The 24,019-nt window shown below is 41.2% G+C and overlaps 1 protein-coding gene across 1 annotated transcript; it reads right to left on the bottom strand.

Annotated features, from left to right (window-relative positions):
• Nucleotides 1-54: 54 nt before the first annotated feature.
• On the bottom strand, nt 55-22,645 carry LOC117401274 (disintegrin and metalloproteinase domain-containing protein 10). Its single transcript, XM_059014973.1, has 16 exons — nt 22,435-22,645; nt 21,637-21,775; nt 20,004-20,122; nt 19,404-19,559; nt 12,500-12,594; nt 11,902-12,024; nt 8,070-8,162; nt 7,563-7,731; nt 3,668-3,831; nt 2,496-2,667; nt 1,971-2,115; nt 1,433-1,616; nt 1,235-1,334; nt 911-1,131; nt 409-505; nt 55-260 (listed from the first exon to the last, which is right to left on the bottom strand). The coding sequence occupies exons 1-16, from the start codon at nt 22,484-22,486 to the stop codon at nt 166-168; spliced, it is 2,124 nt and encodes a 707-aa protein (XP_058870956.1). The 5' UTR covers nt 22,487-22,645; the 3' UTR covers nt 55-165.
• Between the last annotated feature and the right edge of the window lie 1,374 nt (nt 22,646-24,019).

Genomic DNA, 24,019 nt, shown 5'->3' with positions numbered 1-24,019 from the left:
GCCGGAAGCCAGAACAGCAGTACAGTATTTCATGTTAGATTTCAAAATGTCGCATTTTTCAATTGTTGTCCGTTTTTATATGGAAAACTACAAAGTGGTATGCAAGTCAATATGTTAACGTAACATTATTCAGCAGGTTTCATTCGACTGGCTTCAGATTCATAATTATTTCAAGGGGAGCATCATAGACTCCTGCATCTGGCGTTGTTGTCTCTTGCTGGGGCAAGAGGAGCTTTTACTTCTAGCTCGAACATCCTCTTCTGTAAAGAGAAAAACATTCTTTAATGTGCTACTTTTTCCATACTATTGAGTTTGAAATTGCATATCTGCTTAGATTAGGCAGTGGTCTAATTACACAATCTTATTTCTTATCTGTTTATTTGTTGTTTGGAATGTCCGATTACTCACCTGGGCTGCTGTCCGCAGTGTGTCCAAACAAAAACACTGTGCTGGCCATTACAGTGGATAAGGCCAGAATGACCAGGAGGATCCCCCACCAGTATGCCTGTGGAACAAAGACAGAAAAAAACAATCAGAGCTTAAGGGTCTTATAGTAAAGCATAGCACAGTACATCACAGCACAGTATAGTGAACTATGGCACAGTACAGTATAGAGACTCCAGAGACAACATAGTTCAAAGGTTGAATTCTTACAATGCTTTCTGGAAAATAAATCAAAGACAATGAGCCAATTAGAATTTCGCAGCAGCACTGAGTTTAGATCAGGGGCAGCCAAAGTGGTCCCTTCCAGTTCTGGTCTTTGTTCCATCCCTGTTCTAAATTGTTTTGTTGAACCAATTAAACCTCCATCCAGACCCTGCAGTACTTAATTATCTCATGTTACCTGAGTGGAGTGGCTCTCCAGGGCCGTGATTGGATACCCCTGATTTAGATGTACATTTCTTCCTACCTTCATCCACTCAGCTAGATCCTCAAACTCATTGAGGCGCAGAAAGGAGTTCTTCAGTCTGGCTATGGGCCCGTCCGCGTCCACCAGCCGACAGATATTGAATTTATCGCAGTAGCCCTGCCTGTCCGAGCACGCGGCCCCGGCTGGAAGGGCGATCTCAGCGCCTCTGAAATACTCAAACAGAACCGAAGAGGTGGTGCTGGCGCACGTGGACGGCTTCCCTGGAATCGAAGAGAAAAAAACTGAAACCATCCCTTAAAAAAAACGAATGCCGATAATAACACTTTGAATTATTGTCAGCAACTTTATAATACCTGACCGTACCTGGCTTCTGGCAGCAAATGTAGCATTTTTCCTTCATGGAATTGCCTAAACAGCCGCACTGCTCCAGACCGTATTTGACACAGAGCGACTGGTCGCACTTCTGTTATTTAAAAAGAAGAAAAAGCAAAAGGATATTTCTTGCTAAGAATCCCAAGTGGAAACTGTTTTAAACAAGCAGAGAAGAAGGAGAAGCCTCACCCCGTTGATACAGACGCGTGTTCCCAGGTGGCAGGTGGTCATGTTGGCCTTGGGTGTGGGCGAGGGGCAGGACGCACCCACACCAGAGCACTCGCTCTCAAACTCACAATCATTTTCCTGCTGGCACTTCTGGCCTTGTGGCTTGAAAACACATTGATGGCTGCAGCACTTTCCTTGGCTGGGGCTGAGGAGGACAGGGGAGTGATGAATGAACTGCTTTGGCTGTGTGTAGCTATATTGCCTTTCAAAAGTTTACCCCAGTAAATTTCTCCTACAGTGCTTCAATCAATCGAACGATTGATCAGTCAATCAAATTATTTTTGTGTAGCGCCTTTCACAGCAAAACCATCTCAAAAAGCTTGACAAAAATAAAAAGTTGGGTAAAACAATTAAAGCATACAAATTAAAAATGTCCTATTGGCGATAGTTTGCATGCTCTTTTTATTTCAGTATGCTTTTACCACGATATACCACAATACACTTTTTTATGGGTTTCTTATTTCCAAGCATGTACCTCACTGAACAATCTAGACAGTACCTGCACTGTTTCTGGGGTTTAAGCTTGCAGTGAAAGTCTTCCGATTGGCTGGCGCTATAGCAACAAGGGTCAGTGTCATTGTGCCCCACATCACATTCCTCCCCATCTTCCACAATCTGGTTCCCACAGATTGGCAGGCCACTTTCTAAAGCAAAAAAAAAAAAAAAAAGACTTTTTTTTACACCAGTGTGATGCTTTGCCTAAAACACCTCATGTACTAGGCTATGTTTTCTATCCCCTGTTGATGTGATTTTGTACCCCCACTTTCGCAATGTGTTTTTCATGGATTTTCATTTATATTTTAAATGTCCACAAGGTGGCGTTGGTGTATGTACCGTACTCACAGTTATTTCTGAATCTGTTTTGTCAAGTGGTAAAACTAAGAGATTAAGAACAAAGGAGATTTAAATTGTTCACTGGGTGCACTGTCAGAATGCTTTAATTAAGAGTATTCCTGGTCTTCAAACCAATGTTTAGCAGTCTGTTTAGTTTACTTGGTGGATGATTCACTTCCTCTTCCCTTACCTGTAAAGCACTTGTCCTTCTTTATCCTCAGCAGTTTGCTGATGTGCTTTACGCTGCATGGAGAGAATCTGTCGTTGTTGCCCTGGTTACCTTCAGAAGCGTATGGGAACATCAAGAAGTTCCCTTGGCCTCCAGTTGGAGTTGAAGCCTCACACTCACCCTTCTCATCATGCTGCAACAGAAGAGATGGCACGGGTATTGAACAACCACTACTCATGCACCCACATACTGAAAGCCAAACAGTATTGAAAGCAGACCCAGCACAAAAGCACCAGTGTAAAACCCTGCACTGGAATTCCATCATGGGGATTCTTATTCAGATACAGATTTGGCAGCTGCAAAACTGTCAATGAGGCTTGTGTCTTCAGCATTCTTAAAAAGGACTTCTATAATGGATGATGGTTGATTGCCTTTTCTGTGTAAGCGTGTAAGGGGTAATGCATCTGCAATAAAAATAACCATGCATCATTCCAGGTTTCCTAAATGTTTTATACTAACCCCACTGACAGCTGAAGCTGTGCAAGTACATGATATATCCTACTTTCTTCAAACCGAGAAACTGGTGGTTTATGGGTAATCAACACCACAGCCAGGATTGACTGAGCTGATACACAGCAGGGCAGTGATGGGGAAGCTGATTGGAAACCCTATTTAGAAATTCTATAATAGAGTTAATCCAGCCTGGAACGTTTGGGGCACAACTCCAGTGCCAGCAGGTATCACATTGCAGAAGGAAATATGAAAGGCATTAGGTGAGAGGCTACACTGGTAATGAGGTGGAAAACAACTAGCTAGAGCCTTGCACAGCTTGCCAGTCTCCAAACTACAAGCTACAAGGAACCTTCACACCCACATTGATCTAATTGAGTTCTAGAATTAAAGCAGTGCGTGCCAAGAAAGGTTCAGTCTTCTAACATTAGTCTCCTATGCACTGCGCGTTTTTACAGCAACCCAGTGTAAACACATACCCCAAAGGTAGCTTTGGCTGTTGAGACACAAGCTTCTGCACCATTGAAATGGGCTTGCAGCTAAGCATCATTTTGCAAGCATTTTTCACTAAGTGCTGGATGCTATCCTTAGTGACTCACGACGATGGCCTCTGCATGTCTATGCCAGGTTTCCCCGTGCCTTGATACAGCCGAACAGTTTTAAAAGTAGCGTAATGAGCTCACCGGCGAACCAAGGCTGTGCCCCAGCTCATGTGCCATTGTGAGATGGACCAGTTTAGGGGGCAGATAGTCCCCATATTTCTGCAGTGTGACCAAGCCGGTGTTCAGGGAAGCGTTGGTGCCATCTTGAAACACTGCACATCGGGAACAAATCCCACCAGAATTACCTGCAAGACAGAGAGCCACTCAGCCTGAAAACTGCTACAATTTATTTGGGTCCTCTATTGATCTTTAATCGTTAGCACTGTACTGTATATTAAGTGTCATTAAAAACCCTGCCATTGCACTGTAATGGCACTGCGATTGTATGTAATGGTCACATCGTAATTACATTGTAAATACATAACCACATGTGTAAGAACTGGAACGTTACAACAGTGTAACAGGACAGGCTTGTTCCCGACAGACAGTAGTTGCTCTTTACCGCACTTATAAAACCCCAAACACTGTCGCCATCATGAGAATGTGAACCAGTGAAAGGACTGCTGTGAGAGGTAACAGGGTGTTCAACCTTTTCTAGGAAAATAAATAGCTTCACTCAATTTTGACCAACCAGAAGCCTCGATTCCATGGGCAATAAATGCAATCTTTGCTGCCAGGATCTTATTTGATGGTACACAAGTCCTGTGCTTTGTAACTGGACACCATCCTATAGGAGTTTATTTAAACTGCAGTTTAGTGACAAAACAGTCCTTTCATACCGTTCCTAAAGCTGCTACTGACTTTGTCAGACCAGCTTTTACAGCTCTTAGTATACATTAGTAAAATATATGACCACTAATATAGAATGCTATGTTTGTACCAGTGGATTGCTACTGTACTGTCAATGCATCGCCATTGAAGATAATTTAAAAATGAGTCAATGCTCAATGCAATCCTACACCCCAACTGAATAGACACACCTTCTCTAGGAAGGCATAGCTAATTCATTGGGATAATAGTCATGTAACTATCTTGCCTTGAAGGGATTAGGTCTTTGCTATGTAAGCATGCGTCACACTGTTCCATTCATCGTCGGTCATGGACTACTTCAAACACAAAAAAAGAATTAGAAGTCAATTTTACGAAGTGCTTTTATCAATGACTTTAATGGGCAGGGATGGAGTGGGGAGGTTAACTGCATATTGTCTACAGCTGTCTGTATACTGTTATGAAACCGAACCGTTAAAAGGCTCCCGTGTGAAAACAAGTTCAAGCAAAAACATGCTGTGAAGGGTAAAGCAGTCACCCAGAGGACGGGGTTGCTGGGTTTAAATGGAACACAAATGACACGATTAAAAAAGATCATGTTTCTCGGAGAGTGACGCTGGCTTGACTGCTTCCCAGAGCGGGTTGTCTCTTTGCATGCTGTTCATTCCTTCAGCCGTCACATGATTTTCCTAAGCCAGTCAAAGTCAAAGCAATGTCATGCAATTGTCTATTAAACTCCCCCATAGCGACGACACCAGCCAAGTCTCAAGGGCTGGTATGCAACCATCTAGGTCCTTGACAACAAAAGACCGGGCTGGAGGAGTGGTGTGTGCCTCTCAGTCACATGTCTGTGATAAGACCCCCTCACGCCCCCCTGAAGCAGCCAATCAGAAGCAGGGAACAAACAATACACCAGTAATGCACAAAACACCACAGGCTTTGCTTTGACCAGCGGCCTGTGAAATGCTACCAAATACATAAGCTGCTTTGTACCCAGCTCTGCGAATATTGCTTGGCATTAACGTGGAAGACATAATAGGCTGCCACAGGACAATACAAGAATTTTATTATCAACTTTGTTTTTTGTAACAGCGTTGGAGTTGGAGTGTGGTTTTCGAAGTGTCAAATACAGTTGTTTGAGAAAGACAACACTGTTTCTGCCGCCCATTATCACACATACACACACATTTCTTAATCATTTGTAACTTTTTTTTTTTTCCAGTGAGGTTGCAATCATTTTTGTTCTGAACTCCTCCACAATTGGATGAATGCCACTTTAGTCAGTATTTAAATTAACGTAAAAAAAACTGTGGCGTGATTGTAAAAGGATTGGCCCCTCTAAAAATGTATTCTTAAATACTGTATACACAGTAATTAAGTACTTTTGTTTTTATCACAGTCAACAAAAGCATAATAGAAAAGGATAAAGCACTTCTTTTGTTCAAGTTCAGCTGCAATGTATAATTTCAAAATGAATTTAAATCCAGCGGTTTATTTAGGTGTTGAGAGGGCTTTTTATTTTTGGGCACGGTTCTAAATTAAAATTGCAGCAGATAAAGGGAAATACCTTTTCAATTTCTGCTCAGTCTGTGGGAATGTGGGAATTGATCGAGATTCTGAGGAATTTCACAATAGTCTCCCCTTCTTTCGTTACCTGACAGATTTGGAAAGACAGATCCAACAGTGTACATTTGACTAATCTGAGTAACTGAGCCTCCTGTCTGGCAACCAATAAATACGTTTGTTCTGTGTGTGAGAGACACCTTCATACCCAATGGAGATCCAGCCTAACCTTGAATGCATCTCCTGGTATGTCTTTGTGGATAGACACAATACACTGCACACTATGTGAATCTTTAATCACTTGATAAAGAAAGTTTATGGAAAAGTCAATGATATTCTGATTGCTAGCTGGAGTTTGTTTAACCCTTGGGAAGTGTATTGTGATACCCCACGGTCAAAGCTAAGCCAGTAAAATAAGGTAAAGCTAAATGAGAAAGTGAAATCATGGCAAAGCACAGCTAATGCATAGCATAGGGAACGCAAGCATGCTGCAGAATGGGGAACTCAATCACCAGACATATACAGCTATGGCCAAACGTTTTGCATCACCTAGAATTTTAGGATTGAAACATCATTTAAAAAAAACAAAACAAAAAAAAACTGGAACATCATGCGATCAAAGAAACTACAAAATGATATCGCAAAAGTCTTTAGGAAGCAAAATGAGTTAATTCTATAGGGTGATGCTAAACCTTTGGCCGTAGCTGTAGACTGTGTCAGTCAGCAGTGACAGGTACACTGCACTAAAGAAACCTGAAACCTCAGGGAAATCTGAAGATCTCAATTGCTGAAGTTTAGTCCAGCCCCCCTGCTGCGTGGGTTTGAGGAATTCCAAACACAGGCACGCAGAAGAACAGTTTAGCAGCACCTGGCCTACACGTCACTCTGCATTGGGAGACCAATGTGTCAGTTTGATACTTTTTCTGTTGCAAATCCTCTCTGAGCCCGTCCTCATTGTGTGAAACATCAACAAAAGAACTTGACCTTGGCACTCCCTGCCTGCTCTGCCTCAACAGAAAATGAGACGTTCCTCAGAGTTTTATTTTTGGTTTTTCTAAACCAAACAAACTAAGATATTTAATTCAAGGTTACTTGTTATTATCAGTTATTTGGGTTTCATTTTGTAAGATTTTCACCTTTTAGAAAAATGGGATTTAATTGAAGACTGGCTTTGAAATAATGAGCTCAATTCACAAAGCTTTAACACGTGAGATAGGAAAAGAAGGTTTTCACAAAGTCACGTTTCATGAGTAACATAACGTTTTGTTTTAATTCAGGAAGTGTGGAACAATGTCATGAATAACTGACAAGTTAAATATTTGTAAATAATTCCAAGCTGCTACAGCCGTCAGTTCTTTGTTCTAGTTCAAGAAAGCATGCTGCAGCTCACTACAGTGTGTATACAACGTTTCATCCCAATCTAAAGAGCGCTTTTCAAGATATAGCTCAGATATGATCTGCATGCACGGGACATTGAATAACTTCCTGAAACAAATGTCCATGCAAAGAGGCAGCCAGATGGCAAGAAATAGCTTTCCTTAACCCATTTCAGTACTTTCAGGAGAAATGCCTACACCAAGATTCATCACAATTGGTGATCAGCTTTGTGAAATGTAAGTATCAAGTACATTAGGTCAGGCATTACCAGGCTTTCCTTCCCAGGCGAGCCCCAGGACTCCGTTGTAATCCCGGTCTGTCATCAGGTAAGACAGGCAGTAGTTATCCCAGTTCTCTCTGGAGTGCAGCATTAGGAGCTTCTCTGGGCCAATGAAGGGAGAGTACTGCAGACTAGAGGGGTCATCGTCTGAAATGACCTAAAATAAACATCATATGTACCAGAACTGTGCTTCTGGACACTTTATAACAGACGGATCCAAAGGCAAATTAAATTCCTCAATACCTTACTGAATCCCATCAAAACCCCAGCAGAACCATTAGCAGGCCACTGCATTACTGGCAACAAATAATGCTCTGTGTGGTCATGACAGCATAACATTACAATAGTGAAATGAAATCATTTTGTAAGTAAATAAACATTTTGTAAAATGGTTTACATCGCTAGCTGAAAAGTCCTATTGCAGAGATGGCAGCTGTGGGTGATTTATATTTCACTTTTTTGGCACGGTGCATTAGGTGTACACCAGGTACTTACGTGAAGTGTTTTCACCTTGAAGTTGATAAGCCGGATGCCTTCGAAATCAGCTTTATCGTAGATATCGTTGACGGCTCGCATATAGTTACCAATCTGAAGAGGAAAAGTACATGTCAGTATTGTGGCTGAAACCACCATGACATTGAAATTCCCTTTAAGATAATTTTGATATCGAATAGGATTTTTGACGGCAAAACTATGCCACCCTGTGGTCAGGTGATGTAACTGTAAAACTGATGAACTGCTTATATATTTATAGTAGACACTTGCTAAATTGCTAAATACTTTTATTACAACATTTAATCACATCTATAAATGTGTTATTAACAGTTTATTAGACTAATATTTTAATGGCGCTTTTAGTGTAAATAATTGTGTTGTCGTTATAGGTTCCTTGAATATTATATGCTTGTATAACACTGTATTGCTTTAGCCTGTTATTATCGTTACATTCACATTGTAATAACACATTTATAGATGCGTGATTGATGGCTAATAACCAATCCTTGAACTAAAGTGTTTCCCAGCCTTTCTGCCTGTTAGAAAACTTTGTGTCCAGATTTGACCTTCTCACTGGACCCACTCTCTGGTACACATAAAGCAGCTGCTATTAAATGCTGGCAGTGAGCGAGGGAACCCACTGACCCTGAATATCAGTCACAGGATCTGTCCAAACCAGAGCTGTCTGGTGCTTTCTGCAACACTGATCATCAATGGAAACTTCCACATCCACTTTGATAAGTCTACAGCTCTGGCCAAAAGTTTTGCCGCACCCTATAGAATTAACATATTTTGCTCAAACAAAACCTGCTGAAAAATGTTACGTTAACATATTGAATTACATACCGCTTTGTAGTTTTGCATAGACTTAATGACAAACTGACAACAATTGAAAAATGTGACATTTCAAAATCTAACAGGAAATTCTGCACTGCTATTATGGCTTCCGGTAGAATTAACAAAATCATTTTGTAGTTTATTTGATTACATGATGTTAAATAAAAGATCTAAATTATGTTCGTATAGTTTCTTTTTTTTTTTAATTATGTCTCAATCCTAAAATTCTAGGTGATGCAAAGCTTTTGGTCCTAGCTGTAGACCTCAAAAAGGAAACACATTTTCTGTACTGTTTATTCACACACCCAGGATTCAAAGATAAACTCTTAATAGGCGGCTCGCTAAATAGAAAACCGCCAAACAGGTCATGGAGTTTGTTTGATTTAATCTGAAAACTTGGCAAACCTCAGCTGGCATGTAGGGATTTGGCAGCGAGATTCTGTATCGTGCGATTGTGTGTATGCATGCAAATACAGTACATTCTGAACTGGGTGGAGAAGACTGGTAAATGAGATAAGAATCCTGCTCCTGGTTAATAGGAGGCACCTATGGAGATGATACTTTCAAAATGGGTTCCCAGCAAAAGGTTACTACAGTAAATAATTTAAAATACCTTTCGAAGGGGATGCAATGGAGAGAGGAAGGGGGTGGTGGGTGGGTTGAACTGAGAATATATTGAGAAATCCTGCTGACCAATAAACTAATGTGTTGCAATCCCAGGACATGCACTGAGGAGCCCGGAGAGGAGTGTCATGTACAGACGCTGGTGCTGGCTCTGGCACTGCAAGGACCTGCACTGTGGAAAGAGCCAGTCTGGGACGCTGTCGCATGGCTGGCATCTCCTTCCATGGGCATGTGATGGGTGGGTACAGAACGCCAGGGGCAGTTAATACCACAGCTGAGGGCAATGTGCTGGCATTCTCCCAACAGACCACAACTCTAACAACAGCTACATTGTATGAGGTGATAAATGGACCTGACCTTGGAGTCTATTAGTAGTAGAATGCTTTTTTTGTGGGATTTTAAGTGTAACTCTTTTAAGACACAAACATGCAAGCAAGTAACAGTATACTGTCTGTGCAGAAGAACCTCTGCACTGGTCATTATTGTCTCCTCCCTAGAACGATGTCACTCCACAGTCTAATCTGTGAGCTGCAGCTTGCAAACCACCCGTAATAATGACTTGTGGTGAAGAATAGTTACATAGCTGTCAACCCTCCCTTTGTTTGCTTTCAAACCCAGCGATTAAAAGTAGAACTCGCCCAATCCGCTGAGCAAGTTTGAGCAAACAGCCAACATGCCTGGTTGCTGAATTGCATACAGTATTTGTATTGGCTGTCTATCAATGTTGGGAATTCCTGACAATCCAATTCTCCATACTGTATATATGAAAACAGTACGAATATTGACAATATGGCAAAACTCCAAAATCAAAGTTATTCGCTGATCTTTTCTTTCTCTTTGGATTGTTTTCAGAAACATGCCGAACAAGATCTTTTATTTTCACTTTAATTCCTGGGTCTGACGTACATTTTCTTTTAGTAATCTCAGGACCACAAAATACTGATTCTTACCAAGAAACCCTTGACTTTACATTCGGCAGAGACATCCAAAGACACTAAAAAAGACTTCTAGTTGAAATGTTTGCCATTGAATTCATTAAGTTTCCTTTAGCACCATGGCTATTCATTGCCATGCAATATAAAATGCTCCAAACGTTTCTTTGGGTCTACAGATTGGGACGTGTGTGTTTCTTTATTGTACAGTTATACTATGTGCTCTTGACATTGTATGGAAATGTGGGGATTTTGGACAAACTATAATGCTATGTATATTGCTTTATATATACTGTGTAAAAAATGGATTTTGCAAACCTTTACTTCAGTTCTGACCCCAATGCACAGTGCAGCTGCTTCATCCAATGAAAACTTGGTAACAGTCCAAACAGAATCATCTCTCTCTCTCTCTCTCTCTCTCTCTCTCTCTCTCTCTCTCTCTCTCTCTCTCTCTCTCTCTCTCTCTCTCTCTCTCTCTCTCGAGTGTTATATTACTGAAACACATTGTTGCAACTTTCTGCCATGCCCTCTGAGCATATAGAGGAGTCTACCAAAAAGACACTTCCCACTCATTATTAAGCTAAATAAAGTAATTGCAATGAAGACTCAACACTGTCACTTTAAATGTTGCAGGGTGTACATGATGCTAAAACCGGAAACCTGAACCATGTGAAAATATACATCTATTGATACAAAAATATCTAACCCTTCTTATCTTGCATAGACTTGCAGGTGCAGAATGACCTCATAACCCTCATAACAGGTAGGGTATTTTTGTTTCATAGTTCATTTGTTAAGAGTTTCAGAACTAATTATATCTTAGACATGAAACCCATTGCAAACACGAAGGGATGCAGGACAAAAAAGGCTGGATAACAAACAGAGTTTGCATTCCAAATATACAAGAACTGAGTGGTACTAGAACCCCCCCACCCCCCCACCCCCCCACCCCCCTTGGGCTTGTATATTTATGACGTCCAGCCATCTGTTTTCAGTCAGCTCTGCATGTGGTTATTTTCAGGCATGCTTTGAAAAGTCTTTTACAGTCATGGTTCGGCAATCTCTGACAGGATTTGCAGCTATAGTATTCTACTCTGAACAGATTTCATGGGAAAAGCAGAGAGTCTGGCCTTTCTGACCCATTTACGTAAATGTATTAGTTATCTATCCTTTGGAATACGGAGTATGAGAAGTTGCATTGCACCCCCACCTGGTCAAACTGAGTCTCATGATGCAATTCAGTTCTATTCAATTACAAAACATTACAAGAAGCCCAGCTTGAATTGAATTTGCATACAAGGAATATCCTCAAGCATTCTTTGAATATCTGTGCATTCGTCAGCTTGACAGTTTAAACATGTTCTGATTTGCTTTCAGTTTAATACATGCGATGTTTCCTGCAAACATATTTACAGTAACATGAACACAGTATAGCTCACCTGTGCCACCACTGCCTCCACGCTCCCAAACTTCTTGAAGTACAGGTGATCCGTCCTCAGGTACAGCATGCAGCTCGTTTTGGAATAGTCAAGAGTCCTCTTTGATCTTAGCGCAAGTTCATCCTTTACAATAAAATGGTTGCATTTTGCATGAAGTGTCTCTAATTACTGTGTTTTTACAGAGTAGTTACATAGTAAATACATGTGTACTTACACCTAATTACAATGTTATTATGCAAGTTATAATGTACTTAGTGTATAAAATCTTTTTGCACGATATATGTAAGTACACAATTGTATCAGAAAAGGGTTAGGGTCAGGTTTAGAGTTTAGGGATAGGGTTAGGGTTAGAGTTGGGGTTAGGATTAGGATTAGGGTTAGGGTTATATCATGCAAAACTAATTTAGAGAGCACTGTAAGGTATTCCTCATAGTATTTTATTGTATATTATATAACGCATTCAATTAATTCCTTGGAAACTATTACTTGAACTGGAATAAAAAAAAGCACTGTGTATTTATAAAACAAGTCATCTTTAATGTGATCTTGACAGGAAATGAAAGTGTTTTGTTTTCCTCTGAATGATGTGATGTCTGACCTGCCCAAGGATTTCCTGTCTCAGGCTCTCTGCATACCGTCCCAGACTCGGAGTCCCGCAATGAGGAGGTTCCCTGGGTCCCACACGGGAGTAATCTGTAAAAACGAGAGGAGCAGGCTCATTAAAATAGAGGGAGCAAAAACCCACAGACAAATAAACACACGGTGACGACAACAAGAAAGTAATTGAGGAAGCCAGACAGAAATTAATTACTCATTGGGCAGTCAAAAACAAACATTCTCATTTGAAAGACGTGGATTTGTTGCAATTTGCTGCAATACAGACTGTGATATACAGTGTTATAGGCTGATAAAAATAACGTCCCATTCTCTTTTAAATGTACAACAATGGAAACAGCCACCACCCCATCTTTGGATCAAAGAGTGGTAAGCAAATTTTAATGGGAAGTAAATCTGACACTTTCTGATACTGCTGAAGCCCCTTTCACAGTGTCATGCGGGCCGGCTATGCGATTTCACACTGCTTTTGAAGAAGCAGGGTCAGACCTGGGTGACAGACACAAGTGTACAATGCGTGTTTCAATGCCCTGCATGCAGCTTGTTATGGGTGCTTCCATCCAAGCTTCTCTGGATTGAACCACCAGCCCCAGTGTTGATTAGAGCAAACGTTTCTTTATTCCTGTGATGCATTTTGTCTTGCTCGACCCGGTTCAAAGCACATTGACCCTCATCCTGAAGTGGGTCGCTGTGACCCGGATTGACCCGGGTACGACCCAGGCATGTGGTTTCACACTACACGGGATTGTGACCCAGGTAGCAGTACCAGTATGAAAGGGGCTTAAGTTCTGTTATGTACTACCTTTAAGACTCCCAAACCACCTGCTGAATATAGTAAACTCAAAAATAAATACATTGTCCTGTTGACAGTGATACCCTTAATCCAAAATGTGGGCAGAGTGTTGTGGGCAATACTGGCCAAGTGACGTCTGACAGTGAATAAGCCTTTCACCGCTACTATAGGCTGAAACCAGTCACATGACTGGCTGCCACTGATAAGGTTTGGCAAAACATGTTAAAAAAAGTGATCGTTGCCAATGGGAGTCTTTGAGAACAATTTCCTCAGTAGGGGTGATAGTTGCACAGCACTTTTATCAGGTGTGTTTGAAGCAGGGCAGTGTTGGCGAGAGCTCGCTGGCATCTACACACTGCAGGTGACTCCTGTTTTATAGGTGTAGGAGAATAAAGCACAACTGTTTAGATAGCAGGGGATTTACAGGGCTGGCTAAACCTGGCACCAACATGCCATTCCACTGCATGTGTTTTTGCTGCCTTTCCTAAGTAGGTAAACTTGAAGATGTTTTGGGGGCTGCTATTGTGCTGAGACATGCATGCATTTCATTATCATGGGGGGAAATCAAAGGGTTGATTTAGTTGTAAAACCATTAGTTGCAGAAGCATATGAAAAAGCATAAAAAGCAAATATGAGCTATGTAGTAATATATTGTAAATTAACCAATAGTTGGATGACCTAGTTTTAGAAGAAGTAAAATGAGATCATGCACTGTACAGTACAGAAGAACAGAATAAAAACAGAAAAAAAGAAGAACAAATAAGGGAGAGTAGCTTCCATGACATCAAAAGCCACTGTTTGTTTTCAAAAACAGTTTCCCTTGACACACCGAAACATTGGGAAGTTGGGTCTTTTGAGCAAATATATATATATATATATTCTTTGCACATATTCATAATACATTTGGATATTTAGTAGTTTATGTTGAAATGATATATTTCATTATTCCAAAGGAGCCATTAAATATATTTAATCAAGATCATTTTCACTTGCAGCCCTTGAAGACTTGAATCCAGCTGTATCAGCCTGTTGCAGCATCGAGAGACCTTGACTCCTCTGAGCTCGCTGGGGGATCAGGGGTTATGTAATGATAACAAGCCCAAATGTGAGCCAAGAGCTGAACTAGGAGGGTGGAATGCTGGGAGCCAGATCTGCACATCGTTATGTAAACCAGCCAACTGCGATTTCATTTCTGTTGCACAAATAATAAGTTCAATTTGTTAACGAGTCGCTGAGGAATCCAGTTTGTTTCACATTTAAGGTCATATTGTGCGTCACATTTATCAAAGTTAACCGGCGATTGTCAACTTGTAAATTAGGCCCACTTCTTTGGGTCTTTAATACACCTCATGGTTTGCTTGCAGCTAGACCTGTAACATTGTCGATTTCATTGGCCAAAATGCAGAAGACCTTCAGAAATATGAATTAGAAAACCCTTACTTTGCAAGGCCAATGCAGTCTACTCCTGCAAGTCTACTGTGATGCAATGCTCGGGTAAAAACGGTACATTACAGCACTGGGGTCAGTCTAGTTCATTCAGGGGTTGCTTTTGAACATTTCAAGGTTATATCTACAAACCACAAGCTGGAAGAACACCTTGTAAAAAAAACAGAACAGTTGCTCCCTAATTTTGGACGCAGAAAAACAGGTATTTCTCAATCTGAGTTCATGAGCATTGTGGTTCCTCCGTTTCCTATTGCTTCATTGTTCGATGCTGAGTTTGATTGACCGCGCCATGAGTTTAAAGTTAGCATGCAGTTAAACCTGTGTAACTAATCAAGGAGCTGTCAAAAAGTGATCTTGATATACAGGTGCATATCCCCTTCAGTCACTGTGTATAATTGTACCATGTTAACTCTTCCTGTCTATGTATCTATTTTATAATGTCGACTTTCACCCTGTGTGGTGTTCTGTCTGACTGGAGTTAGAAATAGTAAATCAAATTATAGTGAGAGTTAATGAGAAGTCCCCACAAATATAGGAATGCAAACGTGTGTGTGACTGTGTGTGTGTGTCAAGCGGTTTGGGATCCTTGTGATAAAAGGCACGACAGAAATGTGAATTGCTGTCGTTTTTGTTGTTACACTAATGAACAGTTAAGTCATGCCACCTGAAATTATTTTCGACTCATGCAGTTTACAATTGCTGTCTTATTTCCACGTGACCTGAGAAGATGCTGACTTTTCTCAGTCGCAGAACCAGCTCAGACTGGAACAGCTGATTTAGCACACAAAGGGTTAATCATTTGACAATACTGCTGTCGCACTGGCAGACGGCTGACACTGCAGCTTGGTTAAGCAATCTGAGAGAACATGCGATACAGAATCACACCACTCTGCTCTGCAGCAGCCAATGACCCCGCTGACCTGCCCCATAGAAGAAGAGCAGAGAGAGAATCTGAGGTCGTTGACCCCTTGACAGAAACACAGTGAGCCCAACCCTCTCGTCATACTGAGCTGTAAAGCTTCACAATAACACTGGAAGTATCTGTACAAAGGAACACACTTTATAATCACAATAAATAAGGATTTTCCAACAGTCTGTATAGCACTTTTCATCTAACTGTTTCTGGAACGTGTGCAAAATGGCCAGTACATGCCCTGAACAAACTATCTTCAAAAGCAATGCAAACTGAACAAACTATCTTCAATAGCATTGCAAACTGAACAAACAATCTTCAACAGCAATCCAGAGGTATTTCCCATGGCAAACTGAATCATAGCCACTACTGCAAGTGTAGCACAACCCTCCTACTGTAAGCCAGTTTAGCAATGTTTGCCTTTTTAATGTTAGAATCCCTTGAACCGGTGTCATAATTCTCTTAAAGAATCGTGTCAACACGCATAGCAATGACTGAAGGACTTCAAAGCCATGCTATACACCTCCTCACATACCACCTGGTTATTGTCCTAGCAGATGCCTTATTAAAGGTTAACACTACCGCTATGGATAATGCTGGCCCCTGTTGGTAATGGGATGTATTGCTACCTGTTTATGAGTAAACCTTGTTAAAAACTCAATAGTACCTTGATATGGGGACATGTGGTTGGTGCGTTGGTAATAGATTAGAACTCCAGGGCTGGCCAATGATTTAAAGAAACTAAACTAATTGAGAAATACTAAAAATAATACATGCATTGACAAACAATTCGATTTCCTTAAACAACTACTGATTTATTGAAGCACATCTCTGCTCACAAGTTGTTCAGAAACACAGCTGGCCTAAATATGTACAAGCTTTGTCAAAACAATTTTCCCCCTTCCTTTGAAGCGAACGTCAAGTGCCTCCAAGCCTTTCAATACCCTTTCAATCATGCGACTGGTATTTAGAATGAAGTGTCATGTCTTTCAGAAAGGACCTCTGGTAATATCCATAGGTGCTAAACAGCGTCACAGTGTCATGAAAAGAGAAAAGCTTACTGCAAGAATGTACAGAGGCAATGGGATATTATCCAAACCAGAGAGCATCTGAAAAATCAATCAAGCTCTACGATATTTTGTAAACTGACATACAGAAGCATTGCAGATGTCTCTTTTTGTTCGTTTTCCATGGATCCCATTCCCCACGCTCCCATAAAGGGAATGCCTAGTTGTTTATATGACTACAGTCCCGACTATGCTCAAGAGACCTTAAAACTTCAGACAAACTTTTACAAAATAAAAACCAAATCTTGACTTTAGGTTTATAATTCCCACACAGTGCTGGTCGCTCTTCTTGTCAGGCTGTTACCTTGGTTAGTGGACACTAGCAACTCTTTTTTGTGTGCAAAGCCAACAAGTTATTGGAATTGTTGTATGTTACAAAGAGGCTGTTATTACAACAGGGTTCAAAGCTGTTTAAACTTTGCGGTTCCAAAGGCTAATTGCTCCGCTGGGTTTTACTGCTTTTATAAATCGCTTTTCGTTAGCTGCGTTGGTGTATTGGTATTAGATTAGCACTCCTCCAGGGCTGGTCAATGATTTAAAGAAACTGGCTTTGAAACACCCCTACCTACTGCATGGGATACATTGTAGCAAACTGGAGCAAATCCATTTGATATTTTACAGACTTGAACTTGTGTTCTGAGAGTCAGTGCTCTGAGTAAGAAGAACATCTGTCACAGCAAAGAGCATGGTAAAGATCCCCTTCCACACACACACACACACACACACACACACACACACACACACACACACACACACACACACACACACACTCACACACACACACACACACACACACACACACACACACACACGTGAAACAGGAATAGTTCCTCTGTGTCCTTTTGAATGGGATCAGTGTTCTCTCTCCCAGCGGTGGGATAAATGTAAGCCAACCGAACGTCATTATTTAAGCAGGTGCTAATGCAAGATTCGGTCTCTCTCGTGTGAAGGCTAGTTATCTGAAGAGCATGCGGGGGATCCTGGTTTACTGTGAATGCTCTTGCACAAAAACATAGAAATCACTGCTGGATTGTTCAAAAGACAGGGTGCTGTGAGTTCATTATTAATACAGCTATGCATCAAGTATCTGTATCGGTGTGGGTTCATCCATGCAGTAGTGTTAACCTTCATCTGCTGGGGCAAAATGAGTTTAAAAAATGTGTTTTCCTATAGCTTTCCTTATATCGTTGTTTACGGCATAAACCCTGAAAAGTCATCTTGTTTGCTTTTGTTCATGTTGTTTCTGTCTGGTAACCTTCTGTCTGTATTTAGGAAGGCATGTTTTACAGTTGGATATATATTTTTTTCTCCAGGCAGTATTGCCTAATAATGTGGCTTGTTTCCACTGTTTTCCAGGAATAATCTGCTAAAGGTCTGCATGCATCCTGTAGGAGTGCTCCCCTGGAAGAGGAAATGCCCGAGAGTAAACCCGAGAGTGGAAAGGAGCCAACGCACTCAGCGTTACCTTAACCCTCTCCCTATCCGCACTGACACGGCTAGCGGTCTGCAATACAAACACTAGAGTCCTTTGTGTTCATTGGCAGTCTCTTGACGTTGGGAGGGTTACACTAGCTCAGAAGGCAGGTAGCTCTCTGGGTGGTGACCGAGAGTAACGCAGCAATGCAAACATTCCCCCAAAGTGGAGCTTGCTTTAACCATTTCCTTCCCTTCTCCAGAATCTAAACTGCTGCAGAAATTCTCAGGACACGACCGTGTTAAATTTAAATATATTACACAATAGCCATACAATAATCATTGGAGAAAGAAAAAAAATATTATATTGGTGCCAAATATGTAAAAGTTATACCTCTATGATATAAACAAGAGGCAAAATGACACAGCTTTTACTGCACTTGACAAGACTCTATTGGACTGTTTGATATGATGTGCTTCAAATGGTATGAATGCATAAGGATGGGGGGGGGCGACTATGTAGAGTATAAACACACATGGCATTGCAAAGGCTATTACTACAGAGAGGGGCAGTAGTTCTGACGTGTCAGGTGGTCTTTTTGGTCACTGGTTTAATTTAACGGCTGGAGCGAGCTGGGGGCAGAAAGGATGTCCTGATATGAGGAGCGCCTTGCCCAGTCTCAGCTGTGTGGGATTCTCTGACAGAACGCGTGCTCAAAGGGCTGTGTTGGCGGGACAAGGCGACAGGAGAAGCATTGCACAAAGTGTGCTAGCATCACGTTTCACTTTGCTCTCCATTCCAGTGATTTCCAAGCTGCGTGGGATGCAGCTTCAGGGTTTCAGATTCCATTTCTTGTACAGTACAGCTCTGATTGGATGTCAGCATGCCCCAAACTAAAGATCTGGCTGTACTTTATTCTCTTAACATGTGCATTCTCGTTGTCTATAGGAATGGTTCGACTGAAGATCTGCCAGAGGTCCTTTGTTTTGCCCACAAGCTTGCTCCGCATGGGCTGATTTCATTGTGGGAAGCGTTTGCTCAATCTTGAAGCACGTATTCGTGGTTATTACCTGCTCTCATTAGTTCTTCAACAAAGACGACTATTGCACGTTAATTAAAATATCAGGAACATAATGTTTGTTCTGAAACAACATGTGCAAATCTGAGGTTGCCTCGTGTACTGTGTGGGATGTCATATCTAGTAGATTTTAGGATAAACAAAGGCATGCACAAGACCAAAGACATGTAACTTACCAATGTCGTCTTCATGGTAGATGAGAGAGTGGTAATCAGTGCTGTTTTTGGTGTATCTTGCAGTGGGCTCAATGTAAAATGTGCCATTCTGCGTCTGGATAAAACCTTCAAATTGGCCGTCAATGACAGAACCGTGGCAGACAGAGTGACTCTCACCTGTGCACAGAAGAAGACAGTAGAAAATTAAATTATTTGGTGATTAAACGTTTCATTACACCGATGAAGGCACCAGCCGAGACCTCTATTACCTGATTGATCAGCTCGACTAAAAAGTTTTCTACTAAAATGACTATGAGTGGTGTGCAAAAGTGCTCTATTTGTGAAAAAATAAACTAACACAAAAATCACTACCTTATAGAAACCTCTCCTTTGCACAATATGGGATTTCAAATAATACAGGCTTACAGGTTGTGGCAGGGCAGAGAACAGTACAATCCAAAACCAATTTGACATGCTAGACTCCTCGACTGAACGGTCCATTTAAGAATCACAGAAAACAACAGCTCCTTTCCTCCGAAAAGACAAGGAGAAACAGAATCCCTGTTTGTTTGATGTTTCTCTTGTGTTTTTAGTGTTCAGCAGGCAGGCAGAAATTGTTACCTGCCAGCTCTCCAGAGTATATGTGGGAGGTATCTGCAGCTTCAGATGAGTTTTTGAAATGGATCTGAAAGTCTTCCGTGAACCCTGTGGAGTCTCTCTTCAGTCTTAAGTGGAATTTCCTAGGAAAAAAAGCAACATACTCTATAGCGTTTTGATGTTATAGTGCTCGAAAACCCAAACATGAACTAACTACAGGTTTTCTTTTACCCTGACAGTGGTTAATAGAGCGTTATACTTGTAATGGATTGAGAATCGGGCAGACGCGTAGACCTTTGAAAACATACCTAAAAGTGTTCGGTCTCTTAGCATACAGAAAGCAAAAAGTCACATGACCACAAAAGTATTAGTTCAGGGGTCAGACAAAGACATTAGGAAATCTCAGAGGTTATTGATATGCATGAGCTACTGCTGATAAGGTTTTGGAACATCTGTGTATATTGTTTGATGAATGAAATCAGACTTTTTCCCCATTGAAGTTTTTCTGCTTTTGCCTTTTTGAATGCTTCCCAAGAGTTTAATTTCATCTGTGATTGTTTGGACCAGATTTGATTTTTTACATCATACAAGCAAAGAGAGAGTCTCTGGGTTACATCTGTGGGCCTTCCGCCATGTCAAATTGATCCATGGCATTGGCGGGGGTGAATTACACCATGCAGAAAGGGTAGCAAACCGAAAGAGCTCAGACCCTGACAAAGAGCTGTGTGCTCAAAACAGACAGCTTCTCTGAGAACACACCTCATACACCATGTTCAGTGCTTCCAGAACACGCTAGAACATTCCACGCCGTCAACATTCTACATCATTCGTCACAGTTCAATATGGCTTCCATTTTAGCCATGAAATAGATTCGTCTCTCCTGACAGAATAGTCGTCATAGGTTTTCAATGAAGCGAATACAACACCTGTTCCGGTATACACTGCCCCTAGTGCCTGAGGCGTTTATGAACAGACATGCAGGAGAACATTATATCACCTGCTGTGGTATAATTTGCAGGGGGTCAGCATTTAGAGTTTAAACGTTTAAACATTATTCAAACGTTAAGCATAATAACTAGAGGTGTGCAGAAACTCGTACTTGGAATTGCCTTTAAAAAGCATTTATCAGCAGGTATTCAATAAACCCATTCATTAATGTGTTGGTTTTAAAACTGTCCTTCCCTCAGCTTTACAATTGAGTACCATTCCATGGCAATTGGCTGAATATTTTCCTTTTGTACCGAAGCCATAAACTGACAAAACCTGCAGACCCGCGACAGTCCTTGTACAAAATAAAACTTAGATGTAAGGTCACTGTCTGGGTGATGTAAAAAAACTGAAGTTTGTCAAAGGGGAATACCCTGAACCCCTCGTCCCAGCGTTCCAGTTAATGAAACTGGTAGATCTCTTGATCCACCCCTCATGCTCTGCACTGGACTTGCCTGACCTCAGCACCACGTTACTGGATCCTCATCTGATGCACTACCCTTGCACGATTGCACTGCTAATGTATCATTGTAGATATAACTTGTTGTAATCCTAACTTGCTGCATCCTAGTTCATATTGTATTAGCACTATTCTTTGCACTTGCTGTAAACTATACTGTATTAAATATTAAGCTTGCATTGTATCGGAGGTGATTCAGGAACCCTGTACCGGTCATAGGCGCTGAATTCCAGCTGGACAGTCCGCTCCGCCTCCCGCCTCGTCCTCTTCGCTCGCTGGTGACTCTGATGCAGAGCCTCTCTGTTATATGACAAGCCCTCATAGCGCTTAATGAACGGGCTGAGGGGGTCTGAAACAAAGAGAGGTGTTTTACAAGCAGCAGCAGCAGCAGCCGTTGTCTTTGGCTTTCAGAGTGCTATACCATGAACCGTGCGGTTTAGCCTATCTTACCATACTAGATATATGAGGCTTCTCACTGCTTCTAAGCCTTGTTGTAAATGGCATGCTTTGCATCATTATTCTTCAGCTTTGCACATGCATGCTTGCTACCTGCTCACTGCTGTTAAAACCCCTGGGAATGGGATAGAAGTATAGTCCAGGAACTACCCCAGGTAAATGAAGGCATGTACAGTGTAATGTTTAAATTTTAAATCTTTGTGAAAATCCTGCAATACCACATGCTTCACTACTCTGTACTGCTCTTTTACCACGGTATACCACAGTGCATTTGTAAATTAAAAACCTCTGACCGGTTAAACAGTACTTCTGAGATGTAGGTAACCCGCTTGAAACTAAACAATGTTTTAATGCATACGTTTTTTTCAACCTAAAGCCTGTGTTAAAATCTCCTCTTGCAGCATCTGTCGCATTCCACTGGAGACAAGTTGAGGCAGCTTGCTTAAACTTTCAGCTTGCACTTTGAGTTTCTCTGAACAAAATCAGTTATAAAAAACAAAACAAAAAAAACTGAACAGGAGAAACGAGAATAACAGACGGAAAACTTCCTACCTGCTCCAGATAAGATCGAGTGCACTAGAAGGAAGTATTTAATAATGTTCATGGTCTCGTCTGTGCCGTCCTGCTGTGGGTGTAGTTCAGGAATGCTGTACCTAGCCTCAGGTATATGTGATGATGATGTGTGAATCACTGTTCTTTAACATGTTAACCATACTGTTCATTGGCTGTTGTCTTAACCGAGGGAACACACCTGGTTCTGAATACGGGGTACACAAGCCTTGAATGTTATGTGTTAGATATCACATTATTTTTACATACAATTATATTATGTTTTTTACATATAATTACACATTTATACAGTAGGGTTTTTATTCAATCAATCTAGGTAAAGTACCTTGCTCAAGGGTACAGCAGCAGTGTCCCCGACCGGGGATTGAACCCACGACCCTCCGGTCAAGAGTCCAGAGCCCCAAGCACTACTCCACACTGCTGTCCTATCATGGTAAAAGCATAGCAAAGTGTAATAAAGCACAGTGAAAGCATGGTAAAGCATAGGTAAGCATTGAAAAGAATAACAATGTATTGCAAAGCATATTGATAAACAGTGCAGACCAGGGTAAACTATGGTAAATGCATAGTATAACCATGGGGAAAAACTGTAAAAAACACCATGCAAAAATAAACGCTTGTAAGGGTATATTCATAAAGGAATACATCAATTCTGGGTTCTTTTACATGTCCAGTTTCTGAAGACTGCTGACGGATTCTCCGCGAGAGTCGATTTGTAAAATGGGCTGCGAGCTTTTCAAAGGGCCAGACCTACTTACATTTTAAATGGCTTTTTTTTTCACAGACAGCACTTCCATTTACTGACTAAGCAAGAGCCAGTTAACGACTGTAGAAAAAAAAAATATATCAGCCAGTAATCACTGCCAGATTACCCCTGTGTCTTTCCACACTGCTGTTTCTCAGAGTGCGCTGCGCTCACTTTAACAGAGAGACAAGGAGTGCTTGGGGGGGGGGGAGGGGAAGGGAGGGGGGGTTCTTACACTGTAATGCTCTTGCAAGGTTGTGACTTTTGAATACTTTCCATAACCTGACGTTGTCTTCTCCAAACACACACTGACACCTGATTGGCTGTCAGGGAAGGCCTGATCTTGAAGTGGGCTGGGTCAGTGACATCAGAGCTCACACCCCTCCCAGGATCAGAAGGTTATTCCCAGACACTGGCTGGAAACTAATCCTGAGAGCTCTGGGGGTTGTTAAAATATATCGGTACAGGATTGAAGCAGCCCTTTAACCCTTCAACTGCAAGCATGGCACTAAAGAATTGAAAAAAGTTTTAATATAATATAGAGTTGAGGAGCATGAGAGTAATAATCCACCATGTGCACAATTCACATCCAGCTGTGGCCATAAACTTTGCATCACCTTGATTTTTAGGACTGAGGTATCATTTAGATCTTTTATTTAACATCATGCAATCAAAGAAACTATAAAACGATATTGCAAAAGTCTATCAGAAGTACTGTAGTTTGTGTTAGATTTCAAAATGTCACATTTATATATGGAAAACTACAAAGCGGTGTGTAATTCAATATGTTAACGTAACATTATTCAGCAGGTTTCATTCGAC

This window comes from Acipenser ruthenus, chromosome 49 (assembly GCF_902713425.1).
Source record: "Acipenser ruthenus chromosome 49, fAciRut3.2 maternal haplotype, whole genome shotgun sequence".
NCBI lineage: Eukaryota > Metazoa > Chordata > Actinopteri > Acipenseriformes > Acipenseridae > Acipenser > Acipenser ruthenus.
Note: the sequence above shows the minus strand (reverse complement) of the source record. Positions and strands in the feature narration are given on the sequence as shown.